This window comes from Carettochelys insculpta, chromosome 9 (assembly GCF_033958435.1).
Source record: "Carettochelys insculpta isolate YL-2023 chromosome 9, ASM3395843v1, whole genome shotgun sequence".
Classification (NCBI taxonomy): domain Eukaryota; kingdom Metazoa; phylum Chordata; order Testudines; family Carettochelyidae; genus Carettochelys; species Carettochelys insculpta.
The window spans coordinates 13,956,376-13,981,381 of NC_134145.1; the positions used below are offsets into that span (position 1 = coordinate 13,956,376).

The 25,006-nt window shown below is 43.8% G+C and overlaps 1 protein-coding gene across 1 annotated transcript in view; it reads right to left on the bottom strand.

The window, feature by feature from the left end:
- Positions 1–2,224: 2,224 nt before the first annotated feature.
- PLPP3 (phospholipid phosphatase 3) overlaps positions 2,225–25,006 on the bottom strand; it is a 68,465-nt gene continuing 45,683 nt past the window's right edge. Inside the window, exons 3-6 of the mRNA XM_075002331.1 lie at positions 23,286–23,566; positions 22,028–22,085; positions 10,972–11,148; positions 2,225–2,443 (exon numbers count right to left, since the gene is read on the bottom strand). Coding sequence (XP_074858432.1) covers positions 2,318–2,443; positions 10,972–11,148; positions 22,028–22,085; positions 23,286–23,566 — 642 coding nt within the window. The 3' untranslated portion in view covers positions 2,225–2,317. The remainder of the gene's footprint in view (positions 2,444–10,971; positions 11,149–22,027; positions 22,086–23,285; positions 23,567–25,006) is intronic.

Sequence of the window (25,006 nt, forward strand, 5' to 3'; positions counted from 1 at the left end):
CCATCGACATGGTGTCTAGAAGAGAGAGGCCTATCTTAACATAAATAAATAGAAGTAAATTTCAAGCTCCTTGAGCACCCCACTCACTTGTACACAAAAGCACTGGGTATGAAAGATGCGTGGCCAGGAGAGAGCTCATCCTTACTATGTAAATACGGATTTAGCTATGAGCTTCCATTTTAGGCTTATTTCACTCACAAGGCCCTGGTCTACACAACATTTAGACAGGCCTAGCCTGTCAAATGTACATTTTGAGTGCAGCAGTCAAGCTGATTTAAACCTTGGTACAGAGGAAGTTAGGTCAACAAAAGAATTCTTCCTTTGCCCTAGCTACCACCATTCAACGAGATGGATTACCTCCTTCAACAGAAAAAGTCCTTCTATCAACATAGGAATCACCTATCCTATGGCGCTGCAGTGGTGCTTCTGTAATGCCCACAGCAGGGGCAGGCATGCCCTTGGTGACCCCACAGCTTTGTTCTCATTTAAAGTGGGAGCAGGTTGAGTGCTTTTTTAAACTTGGAACAGATCTATGAAGCATCTACCCAGTGAAACATAAAGTCCTGGCTGTATCGTCTCAGTGCATTGTCTTCAGATTAAGCTAAGAACAACACAAATGCAGAACATGATTAAAATAGGATATTTAGTTGTGTTATGAGCTTTTATTTAAAAAGCACATTTATACAGCAATAATTTCGCAGATACAAACTTCAATTTTGTATTCTACAAAAGTCTTTGAATATTCTTCTCTTTACAAAAATGAAACATTACAAAAATACAGACAATTTAATATGTTTTTATACAATTGTCTCTAGCTGTAGTTATTTTCATTAAAATATTACTACCACAGACCTACAATATTTTAGTTAACTACCAAAAAAAATTAATTCAATGCTTTTTTAAGCAGCAAAATGTAAATAACACAGGTCAAGACACAGTTTATAATCATAGTGGATATATCTAAAACATTGTTTAAGAAATAATATTTTACATAGTTAATTTTTAATGTTTTATACATTATTTATATAATATTTATATATAAAAATCATAGCTTGCTATAGTTGAAATGATAGGACGGATTGTGTAATATAGATGTGCAAATGGCCATTCCACGTGGTTTGCATGATCCCTTTTCAATTTAGCTTTTTTAAAGTTTTAAGATAGATCTTTAACTTCAGTCAGAAAGGTAAGAAGCTAAGAGAAGTAGGCAAAATTCTGCTCTCTTTTACTCACTATTGATATGTTACTGATGTAACTGAGATCAGAATTTGGCCTAATGTCTACTGAATGGCTTCTAACAAGATCCTACACAGAGAGGATGAGGGAATGCTCAAAACTGTTTAAAATCCAGACTAGGACGTTCCACCCAGCAGCCCATCCTAAAACTGAAGACTCAATGTTTCTTGGGACTCAATCCCAAATTCATAGTGCTCACGTATCTTCAACACGATCGACCACTAAACAATTCATATGAGATAAACTCCCAAAGGTGGCAGCGGCAACACAGAAAATCTTTCTTCAATTTATCCAGGCTCGGAGTATTGGAGGGAGTCTTTTTTAAATTAGGCCATTTGTCAATTTTGTATAGGCTTGATGCCTCATACATAGTACTCATGTCACCAAGTATGCACTGGAAATGAAAAGATTTGGCTTTTAAGTGGATAACGGATTCATTCATGTTCAATTTCTTGTGGAGCCAAGTTAGATTGTGGTTTGTTTTTTTTTAAAGTTGTATAGTCAGGCACACTTTTGACATTTTTGACTAGGCAAGCTTCTTCTGAACCAACATCACAGTATAGAACGGAGTTGAACAAAGCAATATTAACAAGAAGCTGTGGGGGAGGGGATGGGAGAGCGGTTACACTGAGAAACCAATCCCAAATCTAGAATCAGTGCGGTTTCTTGTACACAGTGCTATATAATTGTGAGTTTTGTTAACAGACCTTGGAAATCCTGGTAGTAAAAGCTAAGCTGGCCGGCTTTTCATAATCATTTAGTGTTCATTATGATATGAACAATTTGGGTTCACTATAACATGAACATTCAACCAATTGCACATCCAGAATTCCGGCACCGCTGTTTGTTTATTTTTTCCCATTGTTGCTTTTGACTTAGTTGAACAACACCCATTTCATGCAATTATTGCAAATGAAAAGGCCAGAGAGCAAGGCCTTATTAGTTGGGCAAAAGAAAGTCTCTCCCTACATTCTACTGTCTGATGAGATTTGAGAGCAGCAGGTAGTTGCTGTCAGCAGTCATTTTTGCAACCAAAAAAAAAAAAAAAAGAGGGTTGTGGAAGGAGGAGGGTTGCAAAAGTCTACACCATATTGTGGTGATTGTTCCGCTCAATGATGTCCACAGGTGAAAGGATGTCTTTCCGGATTGGAGGAGGAGGCAGGGAAGTCTTCATCTTGGGCTTGAAGAGGTCTGAGACGTAAAACACCTGTAAATATAATTTAGAAATCAATGTATCAACATCTGATGAAGTATTCTTCCAATACTATTTGACAGATTATCAGTGAGAGAGTATTCATGTTCTATTTTACTATAATCAAATTCTTTGAGTTAGCAAATGGCAGGACTGGAACCTAGAAATTCCTGAGCCCTCATCTTGGCCCCTTCATCATGTGTCTTCAGTCTCAGACTCTAGTAGGGGCAATGGAACTTGAGAGTACCTAAAACTTTATAAGATTGGGCCCTTAACCGATGTATGGCTGTTTTCCAAGGTGCAGAACAGAAATGTACAGTAACAGACTAACAGCCACCTAGGGTGTCGGGAAATGATGGCTTGATATAAATTGTTGTGGGCATTAATAAAAGACTGCATTTATGCTATATACGCTATAAATAGCCTGATAACATATAACTTCATAGCACAGGCTTGAAACCCAGAAATAAAATAAGATCCTTTGTGCGGGGACCACCTTTTTGTTCTTGTTTCTACAGCACCTACTACAAGAGGGTTCTGGTCCAGGCACAGTCTTTCTAGGTTCTAAAGTAATACAAATGAATAATAGTAATAATGATTAACATACTATGATGAAAGAACCTCCCAAAAGTTTAAATCCTGCTCGCCAGACTCACACAAGTAGCTCCGCAGACTTAAAATGATCTTCACTGGGCAGTTAAAAGCCCTAAAGTTAAAACTGCTTACAAGTAACTCTATCTGTAATGAGTGAGGACTGCTTCATGTACAGTATGGTCTCAACTTTAGCGAGGGTTCCATATTTAGAACCCTCACAAATGTTGATTTTTTTGCAAATACGGGGATGCCTGGAGCCCCAGGGGAAGCAGCAGCAGCCAGTGTTCCTGCCCAGGGCCACGGGGAAACAGCCACTCGGCTGCTTGCAAACAAGTGAATTCACGAACATTAAGTTTCCAAATTGTGAGAATCTACTGTACTCTGCTGTCTCTTTTGTTCCATGACACATGACTACAAAACTAAAGATTAAGCAGGGTGACTCTCTACCAGTCAGAGACCAACGGAAGGGAGAGATATTCCTGAATGCTTCTTCCTGAATACCCGGTGACGTGGCCGCTTCACCGGATAAGAAAAGGCCAGCCTTTTACAATTTAGGGAGGCAGAAACACAATAAGAAACAAAGTCCTGGGAGGAAACATTCATTTCCTCCTTGGCAGCCATGGTCTAACCCTTATCAGTCCAGCATGACTGTGACACTTTCTCTGTTACTAAACTTAAACCTGAAGCCAGAAGGAAAAACAGTCACCCAGCATAACTCTCCGTAAACAGCAAAATGAAGAGTGGACTCATCGTTATTCAGCCCCATAAGATTGATGTAAACAGAACCAAACTTCAGTTACTGGGGAACGCAAAAGCCGACAAGCACCAAGGCTATTTCACAACCCCCCTTTTAGTTAAGTATGTGAGTCAGAATTTCCCATCTGAGCTGAAACTTACTTTGACCCTGATGTTTCAGAGCTGTCTGTAAATAACACAACACATTTCACTTTAGCCAAAGCAACAGGGAGGATGATATATGCAAGGTATTTTAACATTTGTGGAATCACAGCAGTGCAGGGCTGGAAAGACCCAAGTATGCTTAAACCGTCCTGGAGAGGTGTTTGTCCAACTTGTTCTTGAAAACCTCCAGTGCTGGGCATTCCACCACTTTCCATAGCAGCTGATTAGCTCAGAGCACAAGCCAGACATTGACTCTGTTGGGTTAATGTTCCCTTAAGGAAAGGTATCCTTTAATTGTCCATTACAGGGTTTCTAAAGTATTGGGCAGAGATGGGGTCCTGGACTGGACGGAACACTGATCTAACCTGGTATAGCAAGTCCTACATCCCTAAATTCCAATCAGGCCCTATAGGATGACAACCTTAAACTGAGAAATGTATTTGTATCTCCTTCGTCTGCAGTTTTTCAAAGTTCCTTTGATTTAACACAGTACAATGGAAAAGGGATAAGATGCTTACAGGAATAAGCCTAGACTACACATTGACACTGGTTAATTCTAGTAAAGGATACCACATGTAATGCAAATAAAGGAGCCACATGTTTTGAGAGTGGTTTACTGGAAGGCATTTCCCTCTAACGCCTCTCCGTATCATATAGCTTCCCAGCTGCTCTATGTACTCCAGCAGGAGTGCTACTCTTCCTCCTCAACATCTTTTCGAAGCTAATATCAGAAACAAGAAACCAAGTTAGATGGACAGTTGGTCTGATCTACAATGAGAATTTATTGCTACATCTAACACTGGGAATTTGGGGACCTGAGTCCTTTTCAAGTTTTATTACTTATCCATAAATATTCGTTTGGAGCAGAAAAGTATAAGAGGACTTAACTTTTTAAAATATTTTATTTCATCATGGGAAAATGCTGACACTCAGATGTCTGGCTAAATAACTTTGCCCACAAATCTGCTGATTAGACAACTAAATGCCAGAATTTGCACTGCAGTAAAATGAGGGAGAAAAACAGCACCCATGAAAACAGAAGTCTGGATGCACATTTTTTAAAAGAAGCAAACATGCTCAGAATGTCTCACGAGAATGTACTGCTTTAACGTATTTTTCTTTTCGGGTTGTTAGAACTATAAAAAAAACCCAACTAAAATAAATATCTTGTTTTGGAGTATTTATCCCACATGCCTGCTGCCTAGTGTTGGATTCAGTCAGAAAGCTGTCCAATTTCTACACCAACAAATCCAGAAGACATCCATTTGTGGGAGGAGGTAGGTGGCAGTTGCTCCAGGCAGGAGGTAGATGGGGATTAGACTGAATGTGGCTCTTGTTTTGTAAATGATTAAGTTATGGATGAAGTATCATCCTGGGGGTCTTTTTTTTTTTTTGCCTTTACTCTGAAGTTCATTGCTTTTGAGGGCTTAATTCAAATATTTGGTAGTAGTTTTAATTCCCCTTTAAACTATATTTCTCTCTAGCATGGCTTGAGGCTATGTAAACACTTACAGGAATCATGAAACATGATCTTCTTGGGTCAAACCAGTGTGTTAAAGCCTTCTAATGCTTGAACTGTTTGCACATTTATTAGCCCTTTTTAATGTTAAAGTTTTTACTTGGATTTGTTCCACTTCCTGTAGAAGCTGCTCTCCACCCATAAAGAAAATTTGACAGCAGAGAACTGGAATTGTACTGTACAAATCTTATATTTCCATTCAATCATTCCATTTATTTTCTTCAGACTAAAGAAATCCATATTCAGATGCACAAGGGTAAAACAAACTTACATGGCTTTTAAAAGTGACACCAAAAGGTATCTTGTCTCTTTAAATGCTTCCCATCTGTCAGAAGGGATGTAAATTAAGTGATACCCATGAGACTGCTTATGCTGCATGTCAGAGATATTTTGATTTTTGGAAATTCTCATTGTGTTTCACGTCGGAACCCAGTAAAAATGTTTCATCAGCTGGAAGTGCTTGACACAAACTTCTTGTGTTTGTTATTGCAGGCAGAGAAGGACAAATGGGTCTGTTACAACTTTTAGCTTTGGTAACCCTTGGCGATGAAACACATAGCTGGCTTCCACAGAAAATTACAGCACGATTGCTGCTTCACTGAATGGCCTTTTAATATCAACAGCTTGAGACTCCCAGTTCTTGAGTCACAGCGCAGGCTGTTCCTCAGACGGAGTGGGGCAAGAAATGATTATGAGTCACTCTTCTCTGATACAATGTAGTAAGGAATGATAAGACTGTGGCTAAGCAAGGAGGCCTTGAATGTCCTGCAAATCAAAGGTCAAGTCTGGCTTTCTCATCTTCACCAGCTAGCAACATAACAGAGAAAGCCCCGGCCAAGTGAAGTGGAAATTACTCAGTATGCATCTCCAGAAAGGTTTCCATGACAAGCAGGAGTTTATTGTTCTGTGAGCAAAGCTGATTAGCTCAGAAAGGAAAGGGCAAGACAGAATTCTGTAACATGTAATGGGGGATATTAACTAGAAATCCATTTAAAGACAATACGTGTCCCTGCCTCCCTGGTTTCAGTGAGTTGCCAGCTTTCAGAATGGGTGTGAATCAGTTTTGCAAAGGTATAGCACAGCGGTGGGCAAATATTGGCCCACAGGCTGGATCCAGTTCACAGGGTTAGCCCCTGGTGGGTGGCCACTGCCGTATTTACCTGTGCGTTCTCTGGTGCAGGTGCTTGAAGGTCCCACTGGCCATAGATTGCCGTTCCCAGACAATGGGAGCTGCAACAAGCAGTGTCCCGGTCTGCATCACTTTCCATAGCTCTCATTGGCCAGGAAGAGAGTCCCGTGACCAATGGGAGCTGCAAGTACCCACAGGTAAATATAGTGGCCGTGATCTGTCAGGGGCTCATCCTGCTGAACCGCCACCATCTTATTGCCTGCCCCAGGCGTAGCAGAATCCTGGGGAGAGGGGAGGGGTCATGAGGTTGCTGTGGAAGTTGGGGTGGCTAGGACCTGGTGGTGCGCAAAAGGAAGCGAGTTGGGAGCTCTTAGTCCCAACACATGCATGTGGACCATGAGACTGAACAGCCTCCAGGTTTTGGCCATGGCTGTGCACTGTGGATTAGGTAGAAGTGTGCTGCTTTCCCCAAACTGTAGAGCAGAGCTGCTGATAGCATGATGCCACTGCTCGGCTTTCAGCCCAGACAGTGTTTGGGGAGGCAGCCTCACCCCCTAGGGGTGGGCAGACAGCCTGCAAAGAGTGCCTAGCAGCTAGTGTGCAAGCAGGTAGCAGCTGGGCAGGAGAGGGAGGAAGAGAAAATGAAGAGCTAGGCATGGGGAGGAGGGAAGTTGTGCAGCTGGCCAATGACAGTTGACTCTGAAGTTGCAGGGTGATGTCAGGGATGCAAGCCTGTGATCTCCGAGCTGTTCTGGGACATAGTGGGAGATGGGTCATGCAGACTTACGGAGTCTGCAGCTGTCATTTGGGGGTGAGTCTGATCCTAGGCAAGGGATGGAATGGGAAGCTACTGAACTCTATTATGAAAATAAAAATACATCATTTCCAAGAGAAATGTCTAAGGTAGGACTTAGAGCAGTGTTGGGCAACCTGCGGCCCATGGGCCACATTTGGCTTTGCAAGACATTTTGTTTATTATTGCCCATGCGCGGGGTTGCCAGACCCCACTGGTTTCCAGCAGCCTAGGTTTTCTCCTATTGGTATTAGTACCATGACAGACGTGTAAAGTGAGACATGTGAAGTGAGGTGTGTGCTGACTGCACAGAGCATTGACTGCGGGAGCCGTGCGCTCCCTCTGCGTCCAATCACAGCATGATTATGGCTCAGTCGGCAGACCCCGCAAATTCTAGCTATGCAAGCACAGCTAGCCAAACTACCCTATCCCAGGCAACCATCTTCACTGTGGCAATCTTGCTTCCCACTGAGATAAAGGAGGGCCACTAGCTTAAAGCCACCATCACTAAGAGCCTGATCTTGGATCCTTTACTCATGTGACCCAGTCCTCTGACATCCTGACAATTTTGGCAGGAGGTGGGATGATCGCTCATTCCTACACCACTGTTGTGATTCTGACTTCAGGGAACCCTGGTGTGGTTTCCAATGCTTCCCAGTGGCAGCAGCCTAGCAGCTTTTTAGGGACAATGAACCTTACTGGGAAGGGAGCTCCAAACCATCTCCCCCAAAAGAAGAAATGTAGGCCCATATTGAGCAAACACAAACCCTGGCCCTCGTTTTTTTAAACAAGCAAGTTCAGGATTCCAAGACCATTGTAGCTGTTATTTGCACCTGGCCACATATGGGGTTTGGGTTGAATCTCACTGCAAGCCACTTGCGTTCTTCCCAGGCAGTAGGAAGAGGGCAGTGAATGATAAGTGCCCCCCACCCCCTCCGCTCCACGCTAGGAATTGAAGCGTACAAAAGAGCAGTGAGTAGAGTGGGCGTGCTCTGTGTGAGAAGGGAAAGACTCAGTCTGCCTGTGAAATAATCAGGCAGCTGCTTCCTTATGGTGATTTACTTCATCACAGGAAAATCAGCCAGGGAACAACATTCTCACCCTCCTCCTGGCACAGTACAATCTGCCATCTGTTAAAGGGTCAGGGAGGAGGCCACCAAATCTGCAACTTGCAATTAGAAAGGAAATATACAAATGTCCATCCCTAGCATCTGGTCCCCTATTGTCTTTCAGAAGCCACTGCTCAGACGCACTGAGATTGATAGTGCGTTTCATCCTTTTATCATGTTGTTCACATGTGTCTTCCCCGTTACTGGTGACAAAGCTTTCAAGTGACAAAAAGAAGGCAAAGAGGATTTAGAAAGTTACCCATACAAAGCGGTCTTGACTACATGCACAACTTGTATCCAGACAAAGCCTGATGATGTGATATGAAGCACCTGAAGTAGGAAAAACTGCTTGACCATTTCAAAGTTTGCCCAAAACTGTTTTTTGCTCCCAGAGCTTTCAAAAGGGATGCGTTGTTTCTATAATTGGCTGCTCAGGACAATAAAAGGTTTGCAAGGCTTTGAGAAATACCTTGACATTTGAACAAAAGATATGTGAGCCATAATGATTTTGCTTCTACTATGGATTAAAGAGGCAAATATAAGAAACAAAGTCACGTGCGGCAGTGGCCTATGTGGAAGTCTTCCACCAGTTAACGCTTTGGCATTGGTATTTAGGATTTGCTAACACCCAGCCGTAATGTTGCCTTGGCAATAGCAGAACCCAACTGCCATACCCAAAGGGGTTAATATTTTTTAAACAACTAGATTACAGGTTTTTGGCTCAGGTTTAGCATTTTATCAATAAGTGGGATAAGGACAACCTATTTTCCATCCCTGCCAATAAACCACTAGTGAATTTTATTCCTTGCCTGGAGGTTTACTTTACTTTGAGATCAAGCAAAACAAAGTGTGTCACCTTTTAAAAACTTGTCTTGAAGAGTTTCTAAAGCCACATAATTACTTTAGTTCCCAGTCCCTTTGTTTCTCAGCAAGATAGCTATACTGAAAACAATCACATCGTTACCCAGAGCCAGCTCCCATTCCTCCTTCTTTAAACGTTTACATGTGTCACTTTGAGTTAAAGGACTATGCAATCAGGTCATTCTTTTGCGAGTAAATTGCATGAGAACAAGCCAGGCAGCGACAGACAAGCAATCATGGCTTTTGTAAACCATTTTCTCACAAACTTTTTGTGATATACTAAGAAAAAAAAAGGCTCCAATCAAAAGAACAAACCCAACATCCACATTCCCAGGCAGGGAAATTTTCTGGTTAAACTCAGGGCACATACATGTTCCCCACCCACAAGACTTACTGAGAACTTTCTGTATCTAGCCTCTGCGGAGGTTTGACCATGTACAGCCAGCAACACAGGAAAACATCAGCATAACTAGTGTTTAGCCTTTGAAGAACTGCCACCACTGTTGGCATGTTAACGTCCCTGAGCTGCACTGGTAGCTTGGCTGGATTGGAAAGGATCCTTGAAAACATACTGACCGTAAGGCTCCGAGGGAGGAGTAGCACACAGCTGCTTCACTTATGATTCTGTGTTGGTTCTACATAACTAGGTTTCAAATGAGACTCTCTGCATTTTACACATGGGCTTTGATCCTGCTAATCCTTGGCTGGTGCATTGCCGAGGTTGTTATTCATTAGTGCAAAGGAGGGGTAAGCACTACGTGTAGTTATCCTCATTGTAAAGCATTGTCAAGTGCTCTGCGTGCCTGCTCCCTTATTTGCAAGGGCTCAGGGGTGGAGAACGTGCACAGCTGAGGACACAGGGGCTTAACAGTTATTCCCTCCACTTATGCCTGACAGCAGTTGCTACACAGCAGTAACTGGGTGGTGTTGCAGGAGTCTGATTCAGGACTGAGCCCCCTTACATCTCACAACACTCCCTACCTGCTCCATGCATCATCCACACCCACAACAAAAAGAAGTTTTGCAGAGGCATTTTGGTTTACTCTGCATCTTCCATACTGCAGCCCCCTGGAGAAAGCCATCCACCATGTAAATCAGGCATGTCCAACCCGTGGCCCGCGGGCCGCATGCGGCCCTGGACAGCTAGTAATGCGGCCCCACAAGATCATAAACTTTTAAGATTATTATGTGATTTATATACATTAACTACATTATATATTTTATATGCAGCCCAAGACAATTCCTCTTCACTCAATGCAGCCCAGGCAAGCCAAAAGGTTGGACACCCATGATGTAAATGGTAACTCTCAACGGCCCCAGCTGCCTGGAAGTGGCTGCCTTTCCTAACAGGGAAAATAGTCTCCATCACAGACTATGCCCATCAGCATCTCCAACATTACCAGGATTGCCAGGCCCTGTTGCCTCTAATTTTTAACATCCATGGGCAGAATACATTTTGTGATCCCTCCAAGCCATGTGTGGCTATACACCACCAATGGAAACACATGCTGTCTGCTGTGGGCACTGCTAATCAGATGGGCAGCGCCTTAATCTCTCCTGGGCGGCCACTCAATGCACTCATCTTACAGGGAACACTCTTTCCATGTCATTAGTGCAATAGTAAGAGATGCTACTCACTATGCAGTAAGCCACCAGGGCTCCTTGTGCAAATCCTGCCAGCACATCTGTAGGGTGATGCTTGTGGTCAGACACACGGGACAATCCTGTGTAAAATGCCATCATGATCAGGGTGAACTGCAGAAGGGGGCGTAGCAGGCGGGCTCCTTTCCACGTGAACCTGGCCTGCAGATATAACTAAGGAGAGAAAAGAAAAACAAAGGAGAGAATTAATTTCACGCCCTTGCCACAGTGTGTGCAGCAATGTAGAACCAATGCACTAGCTAGCTGTAGAAACGGAGCGGAGGACTGTCACTCTGCCCTCAGAGGCAGGCTGCCGTTGGATACAGCAGGAATTTCATGCACGTATCCAAGGGCAGAATTTGGCCTTCACTGTGTTATGTGGGGAGAGGTGGGTGGTATTAAAGGATATGAATGACTTCAGACAACAAAAGCTGCCTGACATTGGTGCCCAAGGAAGTCACCATAGCAGCAGAAGTGGTGAGATTCTAATCCCGTGTTGAGAGGCAGTGAGATTTCGAGGGGGCTTAGCCCAGAGGAGTTTAGGCTCTGAACTAACCCCAGCCTCCAGGCTGCAGAACCTGAGCTCCAACCCAAGCTGCAACCTTCACCTAGGGCTATTTTTAGCACCATAGCACGAGCCTGAGTCTGTGGTGCTAGGCGCTGAGTCTGTGGTGCTAGGCTGCCCTGGGCAGCCAGTCCTTCTGCAGATGGACGCTACAAGAAAGCAGTCCACACTCCTGTGCGTTCCCCTGTTCTCATTGTTCTTCCCAATTCCAGATCACTTTTCCCTGACAAGGCTGTGGAAGGCAGAAGGTAAAACGACAGTCTTCCCACATTTGCTGAGCGGAGCACTGAGAGATCCTATTAACACTCCTGCTTCTATTTAGCCAGACCCAGCAAAAGGCTTTGCAGAATTCAATTTTTTGTTTTATTTTTATAATTTCAGACAATCTTATCAGTGTTTATTTTTAAGCATTTTCCCAATTTTTTTTATTAATGTCATTGTTCAGTTATGAGAAATGATAGGATTTAAGTATGGTGGGAAATTGGGCATGGGCGAGTCAGACAATTATTTAATGGCAATTTACAGATTCAAAGAAGCTAAAGCTTTATAACAGTGGTAGACCTCATCCACTGGGGCTCCACCTGCAGCTGGTAGACCCCTATCTGCCTGCCCCCATAACACATCTCATGCACTGGGGTACTAGAACCCCACACTTCCAACTCCTCCCTCTTTCTCCCAGGGAGAAAGACACGTGGGGGATGGGGGGGCAGACAGGGATCCATAGGGTGCTGCAGCCCCTTGAGGTGAAAGAGGGACTCTCATGGGGCCCACTTCCTCTTCCTGTCGCCCACTGATGCTTTACAGCCATTAAAATGCCAATACCACCACAAACTTGACATTTACTCACATTCACCCATTAAAAAAGCCAATCTGAAAGGGAGGCAGCAAGCTGCTTCTCTAATGCAGGAACTCTTCAGCTAGAAAAGGCTGGTTACAACTATGCCTATATCCACCTCCTTCGCTCTGCAACAACTGGACAATTAATAGTGCAACAAGAGCTGTCCCTGCTTCGGAATCACGACATGGTACATTGGGACCTGGGTGCCCTCACAACTGACATCAGCAGGCCTGTAGGTTATGTTGGGGCTGCTCCCATCAGGAAAAACTATCTGCCAGACTGAGCCCTCGTCTGTCAACACACAAAATTCTGCAGTGCCTTTGTGTGCTAGGGAGGGGCATGTGTGTGTTGGGAGGGGGATGGGCATGTTATTTTACTTACAAAGGGAAACAAAAGGACTTGACCTGAAATGAAAAAGTTGAAGTGACGTCAGATGGGTATTGTCCCCTCTACAGTTATCTCGAGGGTTGTTGGTTTTTTTTCTTTTTCCGTTGCAAACGGTGGGCACAACCTACTTCCCAGGTTCCTGTGGGAACTGGGGAAGCCAAAGGGGAAGAGACGACAGGAAAACTGGAACCTTCTGTCCACTAATCAAAGTTGCCTGAGGCTGATCACCCCCAAGGCAGAGTCAAGAAGAGCCGTGCCCTCCCAGAAAGGGCTCTCTTCCGGTGCATGCATGAGGAAGTGGAAACTGGGGTGGGGAAGGCTGCAAGGGGGAGAAGGATGTAAGTCAGGAAGTCATAGCTCTGTCTGGGGTCTGTGAGGGGGTGTCTAGGGAGGGGACAGGTCCACCAGCTTCTTCATTAACACTTGCAAGACAGAATACAAAACGGCCTACTGTCTAGAACTGTAGCCCAGCTAAACAGCTCTGCCATTCCAACCAATGACATAGAAAATACAGCAAATAGCCACCTGGAAAAAGTGGTGACTGAATAAAACTTCATGGCCAGGCACTCTGCCAGGCGAATGGTGTAAAGCGGCTTTAGTGTAAATGACACTCAAACCCAGGCATATTTCCATAGCATCCCAAAAAGACACAGTAACACTGTACAAAGGCAAATGTGGAAAGCTGAACTCAATGGCTTAATATGGTGTGTCTGTTCCTCAAACTTATCATCTACCTCTTTTGGAAAAAGCACACAGCAGAGCATTAAAATGATACGAAGAAGCTTTTGCACCAATCCAGCACATGCTTCAAATTATCCAAATTGGCAGCCAATTACGATGGAATAGAGCAGTACCAAGGCAGTTCCATGCTGGCCAAAGCACATTACAGAGTCTATGGACTGCATCACCATATATGCTGGTGAATTCACTTCCACATATTTGTACTTCAGTTTTTAACAGTAATTTATATGCAGGCAAAGACTTGGTTAATCATAAAAAAGTTTTATAAACACATTGCATCTGTCATCCAGATGGATTTAAAAGCACTGCTCATCCTCAAAAGCCCTTCAGAGACAGCTAAAATGCAGCCATGTCTGAAGGGGAAGACTGAAGCTGTTTAAAAACAACAAGAAGTCCTGTAGCACCTTATAGACTAACAGATATTTTGGAGCATAAGCTTTCGTGGGCAAAGACCCGCTTCGTCAGACAAAGACAAAGCAGGTCTTTGCCCACGAAAGCTTATGCTCAGTGTTACCTCGTAGCAGTCCACATTTTGGGAATCAGAGCAGTGTTTTATAAAGCAGCCCAGGGATGCCAACTACATTTCCATTGCCACTGATGTTCAGATGCAAGATTGCAGCCTCTGTTATATTCAGGTACAAGCTTGGATCCTGTGCACTGCATACACTTCATGTACAGTGCGCCTCTGCTTTGCTAGAAGAACTCAAGAACTAAATTAATGCATAGAGCTTTTTGCCATGTTCATTCCAGTTCCTTAAGAAATAAATTTTAAATGTTTCATAAGAAACAGTAATGCAGGGGTGGCCAACCAGTTAGGGATGAAGAGCCACAGATAGAGTGCAAAGAGCCACACACTATGGGTATCATGAGGAAAAAGGCTTCAGAAAGTACAGAGCTAGGTGTGTTCATGGAGGACAGGCCCATCAATGGCGACTAACCAGGATGATCAGTGATGCAATCCCATGATCTGAATGTCCCTAGCCACTGTTTGCCAAAAGCTGGGAGTAGATGGCAAGGGATGGATCATTCAAATGGATCATTTGGATTGTCTATTCTAAGACACCTGGCACGGGCCACTGTAAGAAGAAAGGATACTGAGCTAGACTGGACCAACACTGGCCAAGTTTATGTTCTTAGGCATACACATATAATTTGGGACATTCAAAAAATATTTGAGTGAAATAGGGAAGACAGTCCAAAAGTCAGAGTACTACACCTGCCACTTGAGGGGCGACAATTCAATTTCTTGATCTGCCACAGCCTACTGACCTTGGGCAATTCACTTAGCCTCCCCATGCCTCAGTTCTGTCTTTGTGAAATGGAGATAATTGGACTTCCCTACCTTGCAGGAAGTTGTGAGGATACATACATAACAGATAACACCTAAAACCGAATATTTCAGGCATGAATTTAGGAGGCTGGACTGAGGCTATATTGAAACCATAGTCCTTGATGTATGTGAAACACATATAATTTGTGAAGAAGAGCCAAGAAAAGCAAAACCAAAAGCTAAAGGAAAAACAGACGGGATCAGAGTCTCTTGGCACAGAAAAATCAGTGGTATAACGATAAAGCAGGAAACCCCCAGCAGCTTTTCAGAAAACCTTTTTCAGAACAGACTGTAAGGAATTGGCAACTGGCTTCTGCTAAGTGTCTAAATGCTGCCACGTGAGAAGAGTTTATGGGGAGCACGGGTGGAGGTGAAATAATCATATAAAATATGTTACTTCCACTGCAGCCCCACAAAGTAAAGTAACACATGATTAAAAGGAACAGGCCAAACAAAAGGTGTGAGGGAAGAAAGGATGAAGTGACATATGGAGTCATAGCTCTTTAGCAAGCCTGCCCATTGTCAGAAGTACTGGCAGAAGCCGCATTACCACAGAACAGATGGCCTTACGAGCAGTGCATAGCTTTTTTCCTGCCAGGGAACTTCCACTGATGTCAGTGGGAGCTGACTGTGGTCAACAAGTGAGCCTAAGCAAACAGAATGAGACAACAGTTTGTGTTCAGCTCTAGGATCGCAAGTTAGGAGCAGGCAGGAAGAGAAGAACATTTACACTTTATACTTTGGACGGGTGTACAGAGTATAAAGTGCTGAGTAAAGCTTGCCCCTGTGCTGGTTAAAAGGAACTCCCATCTCACCCCATCTGTCCCACACATCTGCATTCAGCCAGATCTTGGAAATTTGTCATTTTCTTTCTTAAGATTTCAGTCTAAGCAATGGCAGGGCCTTAGCAAGTTTCCCTGACTGGACTCTTTACACTTGACCTGAAGTTATGTTCCAGGTAAGCCTTCCCCTCAGACTCTTGGAAAAGGCCACAAATCTTGGAACGTTTATTTGGGCAAAACTTTCTGAGGGTACGTCTATACTTTCCAGGACCAGGTCGATCTTCCAGGGTTTGATTTTACGCACCTAGTGGAGATGGACCAAAACAAACCAGTTGACTCTAGTACTCTTCATTATCGCAAGGAGTTAGGGAGGTCGATCAACAGGAGCATTTCTCATGACAACCTCCCTCTACAAGGATGGATGTCTAAGTCGATCCTAGATACACGGATTACAGCCACACAATTGTCAAAACTGGAACTGCTTATTTAGGATCGATTTTCAGGACTAGCATAGACCTCGCCTGAGGCCAAATTCATCCCTGGTGAAGTGCACTAGCCTGACTGGATGCAGTTAAGGTGACTGACTGTGAGCTGCAGCTTAGGAGCACAAAAGACCTCATAAGAGCAAAATGGATGTTTGCATTTTCTTTCTTTTGTCAACTGTATAAACTGAAATCTAATTGCAGACAGGTACTGAGCAGTCACATTTTGGCCCAATCCCTCTGAAACCCCAAACTATCAGCTAAGTAGGAGTTGAACCCAGCACTTGTGTTTTTTAAATCACTCCAGACCTCCCCCAAGTGTGTAGCCGCACGCTACTAAACTCGCACGGTTCTTGGACTGGAGAGAGTATTCAATGACCCAGCTCCGCCACTGAGCCACAAGCAAAGAACAATGCTAAAGAGAATTGCAATCAGTCAGTTAATCTAAGGTGACATCATAACAGCAAACCACAGCAGTAACTGCTGGCATTCCAGTTCTCAGGAAAGAATGAGGATCACTGCAGTAAAAAAGAACTAAGATAGTTAAAGATGGTTCTTAGGGCAACGACAGCTCTAGGATCCCCCGGGGTTCCCCTTTCCGTCCCACTGTGCTTAGCTCTATGATCCACCTGGGCCAAAAAGTCCTATTGTACAAAGCCATCTGCATCCTCATAGTTCAACATCCTTATGGGCCTTATCTGATCTTCAGAGTTTTCACCCTTACCCTCTGTCTTCACTAAAGGTGTATTCCTAAACTGGGTTGACTACCAAGAAGTAAAACCCTGCTGCAAATGAGGCAGTCTGTAGTTTTCACATGCTAACTGGTTGAAACAAACGCTACATGTCCCCACATTCTTTAAGCTTACTTGCTAACTCCTGTGAAAACTACAACCCACCTTGTTTTCAGTAGGGTTTTACCTGGTGTTAACCTAAACAAAGAACACATCTCTCCTCTACCTCCCCCTCCTCCAAAGACACAACGTTATTGTGCACTCAAATACATGCAAATCGTCTCATCTATTTCCAAACCAAAAAATGTGGGAAAAATCAGAGAGCTGCATGCAGTATCTCCCTTTTAACCTCCCCTCTATAAAAATTACAGTAAGGTTCTACTGAGCCAGCTGGTAACAAGGCAAGAAAAATTAGTACAAAGGGAATACCAGAGTCATTTTCCTTTATAAATTGTTACACAGAACAAGTGATACTAATTGCATGAATTTGATCACAAGAAAATGACAGAAAGGGTAAACCTGAACCTATTTTTCAAATTGAACGCAGGAGTTTTTGTGTATAGTAAATGTCTGCCTGGAGGCACTTGCCAAGAGATCTGGAATATAAAACCCCCTTCGGTGCTTACTAGTTATTTCTATTTCATGAATGGGGGCAAATAGTAACAAAACACTTGGCCCTATTTGGATATCTTATCAGTCCAGCTCCCAGTGGATAAATGTTCTCATTGAAAAAAGAAATCCACTACAATTCACACCAGTTGACAGCCTCAGCAAGGAAGCCAATGACTTGTCCTATCTTCTCATCTCCAGAGCTAGGACTTTCCTGCTCAAAACTGAAGCACATTGGTCAGGAAGTGGTGGAGGTCGTAGGGAAGCATGTACTGTTCTTACTACTATGGATCGGTTCTGAGGATAAATGAGAGTCAGGGCACCTTTCAGGAAACTAAGTCCATGGCCTATTTTGACTCCCCAAAACTTAGACATTTTGTAAAACTGATGTCTGTTAGTTTTTGGTGTAGTCTCCTCACACAAATACATACTTCCTAGTGTGTTTGAGGTCTCCATTTAAGCTCTTCTGGCCAGAGATCTGACCAATGAATGGCGTAGACCCATTGAAAAGGAAGGGTTGGGAGAACTGTATACAGTATATATTTATTGAGGATACAGCAGATCAATGAATTATTTGCAGTACCCACCCACAGATTCTTGCTAGTTTCCTCGGGCTGATCATTTGAGAATGAGATACTTGGCTGAACGTGCGAGTCACTGCTGAGTGTGTATTCTGCATTGTTCACTAAGCCCCCATATATTTGTCCAAGCATGTCTTTAAAAAAAAAAAGGATCCAATTGATCCCGATGTCTGCAGGAGATGCCTGAAAAACGTGCAGCCAGTTCCCTCTTTCACAGGCCCCTGCCAAGCCTCCCATCAGATCAGCAGCCCTGAGCTGTGCAAGAGCCAAACATTTGCTAAGCAGCTTCCCAGGAATCAGAGGGCCCACGATTTGTTTATATCAAGATAACTGACACCCAGGCATGGCGGACGCATGACACAATAGTGCTTTGCAGGGACCTATCTATGTATCAGTCAAGTCTTACAAAGCTCCTCTCCCCCAATCACCTGGGAAGGAGAGAGAGTTTTTTAACACCTATTAATCAGTGTTCCCACTATTTTTCTTTCCATCCATGGGTAGAATAAATTTTGTTATGTGCACCAAGGCATGTTCACACGTGCACCACCAGTAGAAACACATGCTGCTAGCTGTGTGTGGCTGTGGGCATTCTGCTAATCAGCTGGGCCACACCTGAATTTCTCCTTGGTGGTCACCCAATTGCTTAGCTTACTGGAAACAATGCTGCTAATAAAATCTCATGAGCTTTTCTACCGTTACCAGCCTTTCAGTACAATGGATTCTGTGCCTGGGGTGGTACATTTTCATTATGCCATTGGTGGCAGCAAGTACAAAGCAAACGACTTTCATGCTGACAGGAAGCAGAGATATGGCAGAGAGACAGATTGGCTTCCTGACATCAGACACACACTATTCCCACCTATGTCTCTGCTTATTTCTTCCACCTGCCCCTTTAAATGGCTATCAAACCCTTTAACAGAATTTTTGCCCTAGTTCTAGGAACACAACATCTGACCTGATGGCCTGTTACAAACCCCAGCTTGGTATTTCAAGCCTTAAAAACCGCAGGGACTTCTGGGCCAATCATCCTCCACCCAGAGGGATAAATGGAACCAATCCAGTGTCGCAGGTCAGCTTGTTATAACCCAGCCAAGGAGCAGAGGTCGGTGCCTTGCAGACTGCCGTCTCAGAGGATGTAAGCTGTGCCGGTCAAAAGCCAGCTTCCGCAATGTTTTGTTTTCAGTCTCTAGCGGGCTGGGGGAGAGAGGCAGACACTGCAGAGCGCTGACAGCCGAAGTGCTTCCATATGAGGATGATGGGAAGGGCAGGGGCAGGGAGGGGGAAGCGAAATCAGAGCCCGATTACTGCTGGTGTGGGCTGTGGCTGCAAGCTTGCTGTCTCTCTGATGTGTCACTGTTGCCTGGCAGCCGGGGCCGTGTCCCCCAGTCAAGGCCCACCAACAGGGGAGTAAAAGGGGCAACTGCCCTGTGGCCTGGCAGCAGATGGAGACCCAAGCCCTTTAAATTGCTGCCAGAGCACCCAGTAGCGTGTATCCTATGGCCCTGGCAGCGCTGAGGGGCTGGCTGAAGGAGGCTAGCTTCAGCCCCGTCCCTTCTGCACAAGGTCCCGCCTCTTCCAGGGGCCCAGAGCCAGCTCCCGCCAGGGCGCCATGAGATCACTCACCAGCCCTGCACCCAGTCTATTTGCCAAATAGATTCCCCCTCTGGAGGAGTCTAGCAGAAGTTCTCTTTGGCTGCAATTAATCAGCTGTGTGCTACCCCAAATATGGGGCAGTGGCTAAAAACCACATCCGACCCTATTATGGAGCCCGGAGAAAAATTCATGGCAGACACTGAGGCAAAGTGATGAGAAATGGGAGGACAAAATAAGCATTGTTCACAATGGCCCACGGTAGCATCTTATGCAAGATACCATCTCCAGGCCTGTCTCTTGCCTCTGCAGGGAACCCAGTGCATGGAGCTGTAGACAGTCAGGCCCAGCCTGTGTATCTGAGTCTCTGAGCCAGTTTCTTTCTCACTTGCTGGGTGAGTCCTGCGTAAAACAACCTGCCCAATGCTTTTAACACAGGAGGGATAAACCCAGAAACCTTCAGTCTACTTCTATTGAAGCCACTTGGGCAAAAATCCTGCAAGATGCTGACCTGCATCTCTTGCTTTTGTCAAAGATACCCAGCAAAACTCAGGCAGGAGGAGAGAGGTCTTGCTTGAGTAAGCACTCCCACATTCATCCCCGTGTATTCTACTAAAAGAAGCAGCAGGAGAGATGCCTTATAATCTTGGAGTGGAAGTTACTCCTTTGCGGTATCAGGATCAGCAGAGGCCTTAAACGCATGGCAGCAAAATCTAGCAAACAATGCAAAGAAAGAATCCAACATTGCACCAGTCTTGCTTCTGGTTCTCACAAAACTAGTCACCTGTTTAATTAAAGCTGCCAGTCCTTAAGAATTTCCTGAAACCAAAGCTGACAGATAACCTGCTTGACTGCTTACAGAATCTTTTTTAACACTCATGGCAAGTGGTATCTCCCAAGCTTAGTATGGAAAGTTTTAAAAATCAGCCGTTAAGGGCTTAGATTTCTGTGAACCATCAAGGCATTGGCTTTGGCACTATGAATGATCCCCTCATCCGCCGCCATGGTAATGCAAATTTTAGCCTTTTAAATTTAATGAAAGCTGCTGCATTTAGGGGTGTATAAACAGAGATCACTCACGGAAGGCATTTTGGGGTTGGTAGGGGGGAGTTACTTTTTCACAGAAAACTTATGTGATTTTTGTTGATGAGTATAACAAAATAGTCATTCACAAACCAGTAGCACAGAACTGTTGCTACAGTCCTCTCTCTCTCTCTCTCTCTCTCTCTCTCTCTCTTACATACATGTACAATATTAAATCCAATGTTGGGTGGGGAGGAGTAGGTGGAAAGTGTCCAATTTCGTTCCCATCAGACATCCTCAGCTGTTCACTGACATTTTCACGTCACTGAGAGGAAATGGCATAAGGGTTTCCAGAATCAATTTGAAATGTTTCAAGAAAAGAAAAAAGCAAAAGAAGATATAAATTAATAGAACCCCCTTCCCAAACTTTAAAACCCCAGTAATTAAATTCCGGAATCCGCTTCCAGCCTAGGAAGGGTAAAAATCCAGAGATTAAAAACCAGGAGGGAACAGTGGTAATTTCTTTCTTCTGATGGCTAAGAAAGAGTAGGGTACCGGGGAGGGGGGCAGGTGGTAACTGCTCATGGATAAATAAAAGTTCTTGTTTAATGTTTCCCTAAGAACAGGGCTGCTTCTTTGGTTTCCAATATAAGGTTACAGGAGATATGGGGGCCGCAAATCTTTGAAAGTTTCCCAAAACCTTTTCCCTAATTATTTTTTACACAAATCACTGTCCAAATCCCCTTTCCAAAAACTTGACTGTAGTTCCACCCATAATTGACCTGTGTTGGGTTGCTTCATGAGTGCTAAAGGCAGGAAGCACCTTGGCACACTGCATTACTCAAGGGCAGAGTAGAGGAAGGGCAGAGCCATTTTTCATTGACAAAGAAAAACAGACCAGCCCACGGCTTGGATCAAATTGTGTGGGCAGGCGAGTTCATGTGCTTTGCTTTCCCAAACGTGACATATAAACCAGTCTTTAGCCTACAGAGGCAGCTATTTAGTCTTCTATATTCATCAAGGACAGAGCAAGCTGCCTAATATACTCTAAATAGAGCCCCTGTGCATCAATCTGCAATGCAGCTTCCTTGTTTGGCTCACCCCAAACTCTCATTGAGATCAGTGGGAAGTTGAGCAAGGAATGCAGGATTCACCTTGAGTCATAAGTAACAGTCCTGATACAGCCAAAGTCTGCACAGCCAGGCTGAAATTTCAGGAGTCACAAGACCAAACAATGCTAAAAAGTTCAAGTATTTTTGAGTTTTCAGTGGCAGGTTTTTATTCCTTCCCTGTAGTCTTCTGATGCCAAGTTGCCACAAGTGGTATGAGCATCCCAAGTGGGGTCACTGCAGTTTGGAAACAGGTTTAGCTCACAGAAGATGGAGGGTACTCACCGCCAAATAAAGCATGGTATATAGCGAGAAGGAGGCATGACCGGAGAAGAAGGATTTCCTGTAAGACAAAGAAGGTGTATGATCCAGCCATTATAATGTTAGATTGAATCTGCCTATGAACAATCAAGAGGCAAGACTATGACCTGCCTCTTACACCAGAATTAAGAGACGTAAGGTACATCCTTATTTTTCGGTATGGCCTAGCAACATCTTTGGAGCTGCTGCTATCCCCATATCCAGCCAGGTGGAGAGTGAGTTGATAGGCAGGATATATATCAAACACTGGCTCCACCCTCATCCTGACACTCCAGCCAATGCAGCTGGGAATGGCAACATGACAAGTAGACCAGTAGCAAAATACTACTTCTCTGGATCAAGAGTTGGAACATCATAGGACCACATTCCCTTCCTGGTTGTCTTTTGGGGCAGCACAGCTATGAACCGTTATATACTCAACAGACTAGTAACTCATAAACTAGCCCCTACTATCTGGGAATTTCCGTAGAAATAAAATTAAACACCAATTCAGAGGCATTATGTATAATTTGTAAAGTTCACCCAAGAAAAAATCAAAATTAAATATCCCATGAACTTGACATAAGGGCTATGTCTACACTTGCTCTCAACTCTGAAGGGCGCATGGTAAGTAGGGTGTCAGGAGATTACTAATAAAGCGCTGCGGTGCATAAGCTGCGCTTCATTAAGCTAATCCTGCCCCGCGGCAACTTGAAAGCAGCAAACTTCAAAATGCTGGCTTACATGCATTCGAAGTGCCCGGGCTACTTCGAAGTCCCTTTACTCCTCAAAATTTTGCCCGGGCACTTCAAAGTACATATGCACTGCAGCACTTCATTAGTAATCTCCTGACACCCTACTTACCATGCTCCCTTCGAAGTTGGGAGCTAGTACAGACACAGCCAAAGAGTTTGAAAAAGAGTTTCTGACACCGTTTGCTGTGAAGAGCCAAACCATTCCACCTCTGAAGTCAGCTCTGACGGGAAATTCCCACACTGAGCAACCGCTCATGAAACAGTGGCGTGGGAGTTAATAGAAGGAAAGAGAAGTATTATTCAGCAGACTTCAGTAACTCTGTAGGGAAATTGCCAGTCAAGATAACTCAGAGACAGTCCTCCCAGAGAAGGAAGTTTATAAATGATCCATTGGTGGCAGCAAGACCCACAGGAGTATTTTGCGAGACACTGTTTTGGCAGAAACAACCATTCCGCTCCCTTTATATGGTCAAGGAAACAGCTCTCACCTGGCTTCCTGGACTTTGCTGTCATTTCCCCGACAGGTGTAGTTTTCAATGTAGCCTTTAGAGCAGTTAATTGCTGAAAAGTCTGGATCACAAACATTCAGGAAATGAGGTCGCAAGCGTCCAACTGACACTTTGGCAATGTCTGTGAAGGACTGGCTGATGGCACAGCCAAAGGCAAAGCAGCCCACTTGTTTGTAGATAGCCGCTACATATGGATTCTGGATGAAGGATCGAGACTTCTCCTTTAAGTGGTAAATCCGGTAGAACTCTCCTGTTATGATCTGAGGGAGAAATTTAAAAAAATAATTATAAATAAAAAAACCACATGTTGCATACAGAGGTCACATGAGGTAAATGTACATCTACACAATAAGATCTCAGAATAAATGAGCATTTGTTAAGAAATAAACTGCAGGGTCCTGCATTTAAGTCTTTCAGAGCTCCATTAATTACGGTACGCTTAAGGCCAGATACATATTAACACTTCCAGTCAGAGAATTTTTGTTTCATACAGACGGTGAACATGTTTCTGAAAATGCATATTTATTCATAAATCCTGTCTTAAAAGCAGACTCAACTTAAATAAATATTGAAGGAATTCCAAGAACAATTTGCCCATCTGAAAGCTATTAGATTCTATTATATAGCTCCGAATCACGATTCTGTCTCAGAATGCAACATAGGGTAAGACAAAATGCTTTGAGTTCATTGCAGAGCATATTGTAAAATGGCATTTACCAGTCTATTTACCTCTATTAGCTTGCACCTAATATCCACGTTCCTAGAGACAAGAAAATACTAGTCTAACCTCTTTTGTTTGTAGATTCTGTCTATCCCATATTACTGTGTCAACAAAAGAGTCAGTCACACTGAAAAGATTTGGCATCACTATATCAGTGATTGAACACTTGCTACATGGAAACAGCAAGATACACGGTGCAGTTGTGGATCAAATCAACAGCAAATGATTCCAGAAAGTGAAAGCTTCCCAAGAAGCCTGAGTCACTCTGTTGAGCAAGGGAGTAGGCAGGTCCACACTTAAGGCGGGGAGGGGAGGGGAGTGGAGGTGGGGAGAGGCGGATGATAGAGACAGAGGGGGGTCAGTGCTAAGGCAATCGATTCACTGGGGTTTGATTGAGCAGGTCTAGTAAAGATCCACTAAATTGACTGCGGAGTGTTCTCTTGTGAAGGAGAATCATGAGGAGAGTTAATGGGAGAGTTTCTCCCGTCAACTCCCCACAGCAGAGACCCCACTGCAATCCAAATTAAAATATGTCAATGCCAGTTATGAGATTCAGAACTTAAACAAAAATAAGGACAAAGAATCAGATTCTGAGATTCTCAAAGTATTTAGAATCTTCCCCAAAATTTGTCGTGTCCAGGCCCCATTTACATCACAGAAGTCTTCCATAAACACAGGACTTTCCTGGGAGTGCAAGTAGTCCTTAAGCAGCAAATTATGCATTTCTTGTGCCACATGGGTGGAGCATTGTGGATTTGACACCATTGTCGTAAATCATAGTTATGAACCAGAAGAACCTGGCTTCTTGTAATCCTAACTCTTAAAGGGCAATTTAATGAAAATCAGGCCGTGAAATAAAGTCCAAATGTCTCACCTCTCCAAAAAAGGCAAAGGCTTAAATTGTTCTGTCACATTACATGCCTAGTTTTTGAGTTTCAGATTTACAGCTTTAGGATTTTATTCATTACTTTCAATGTTT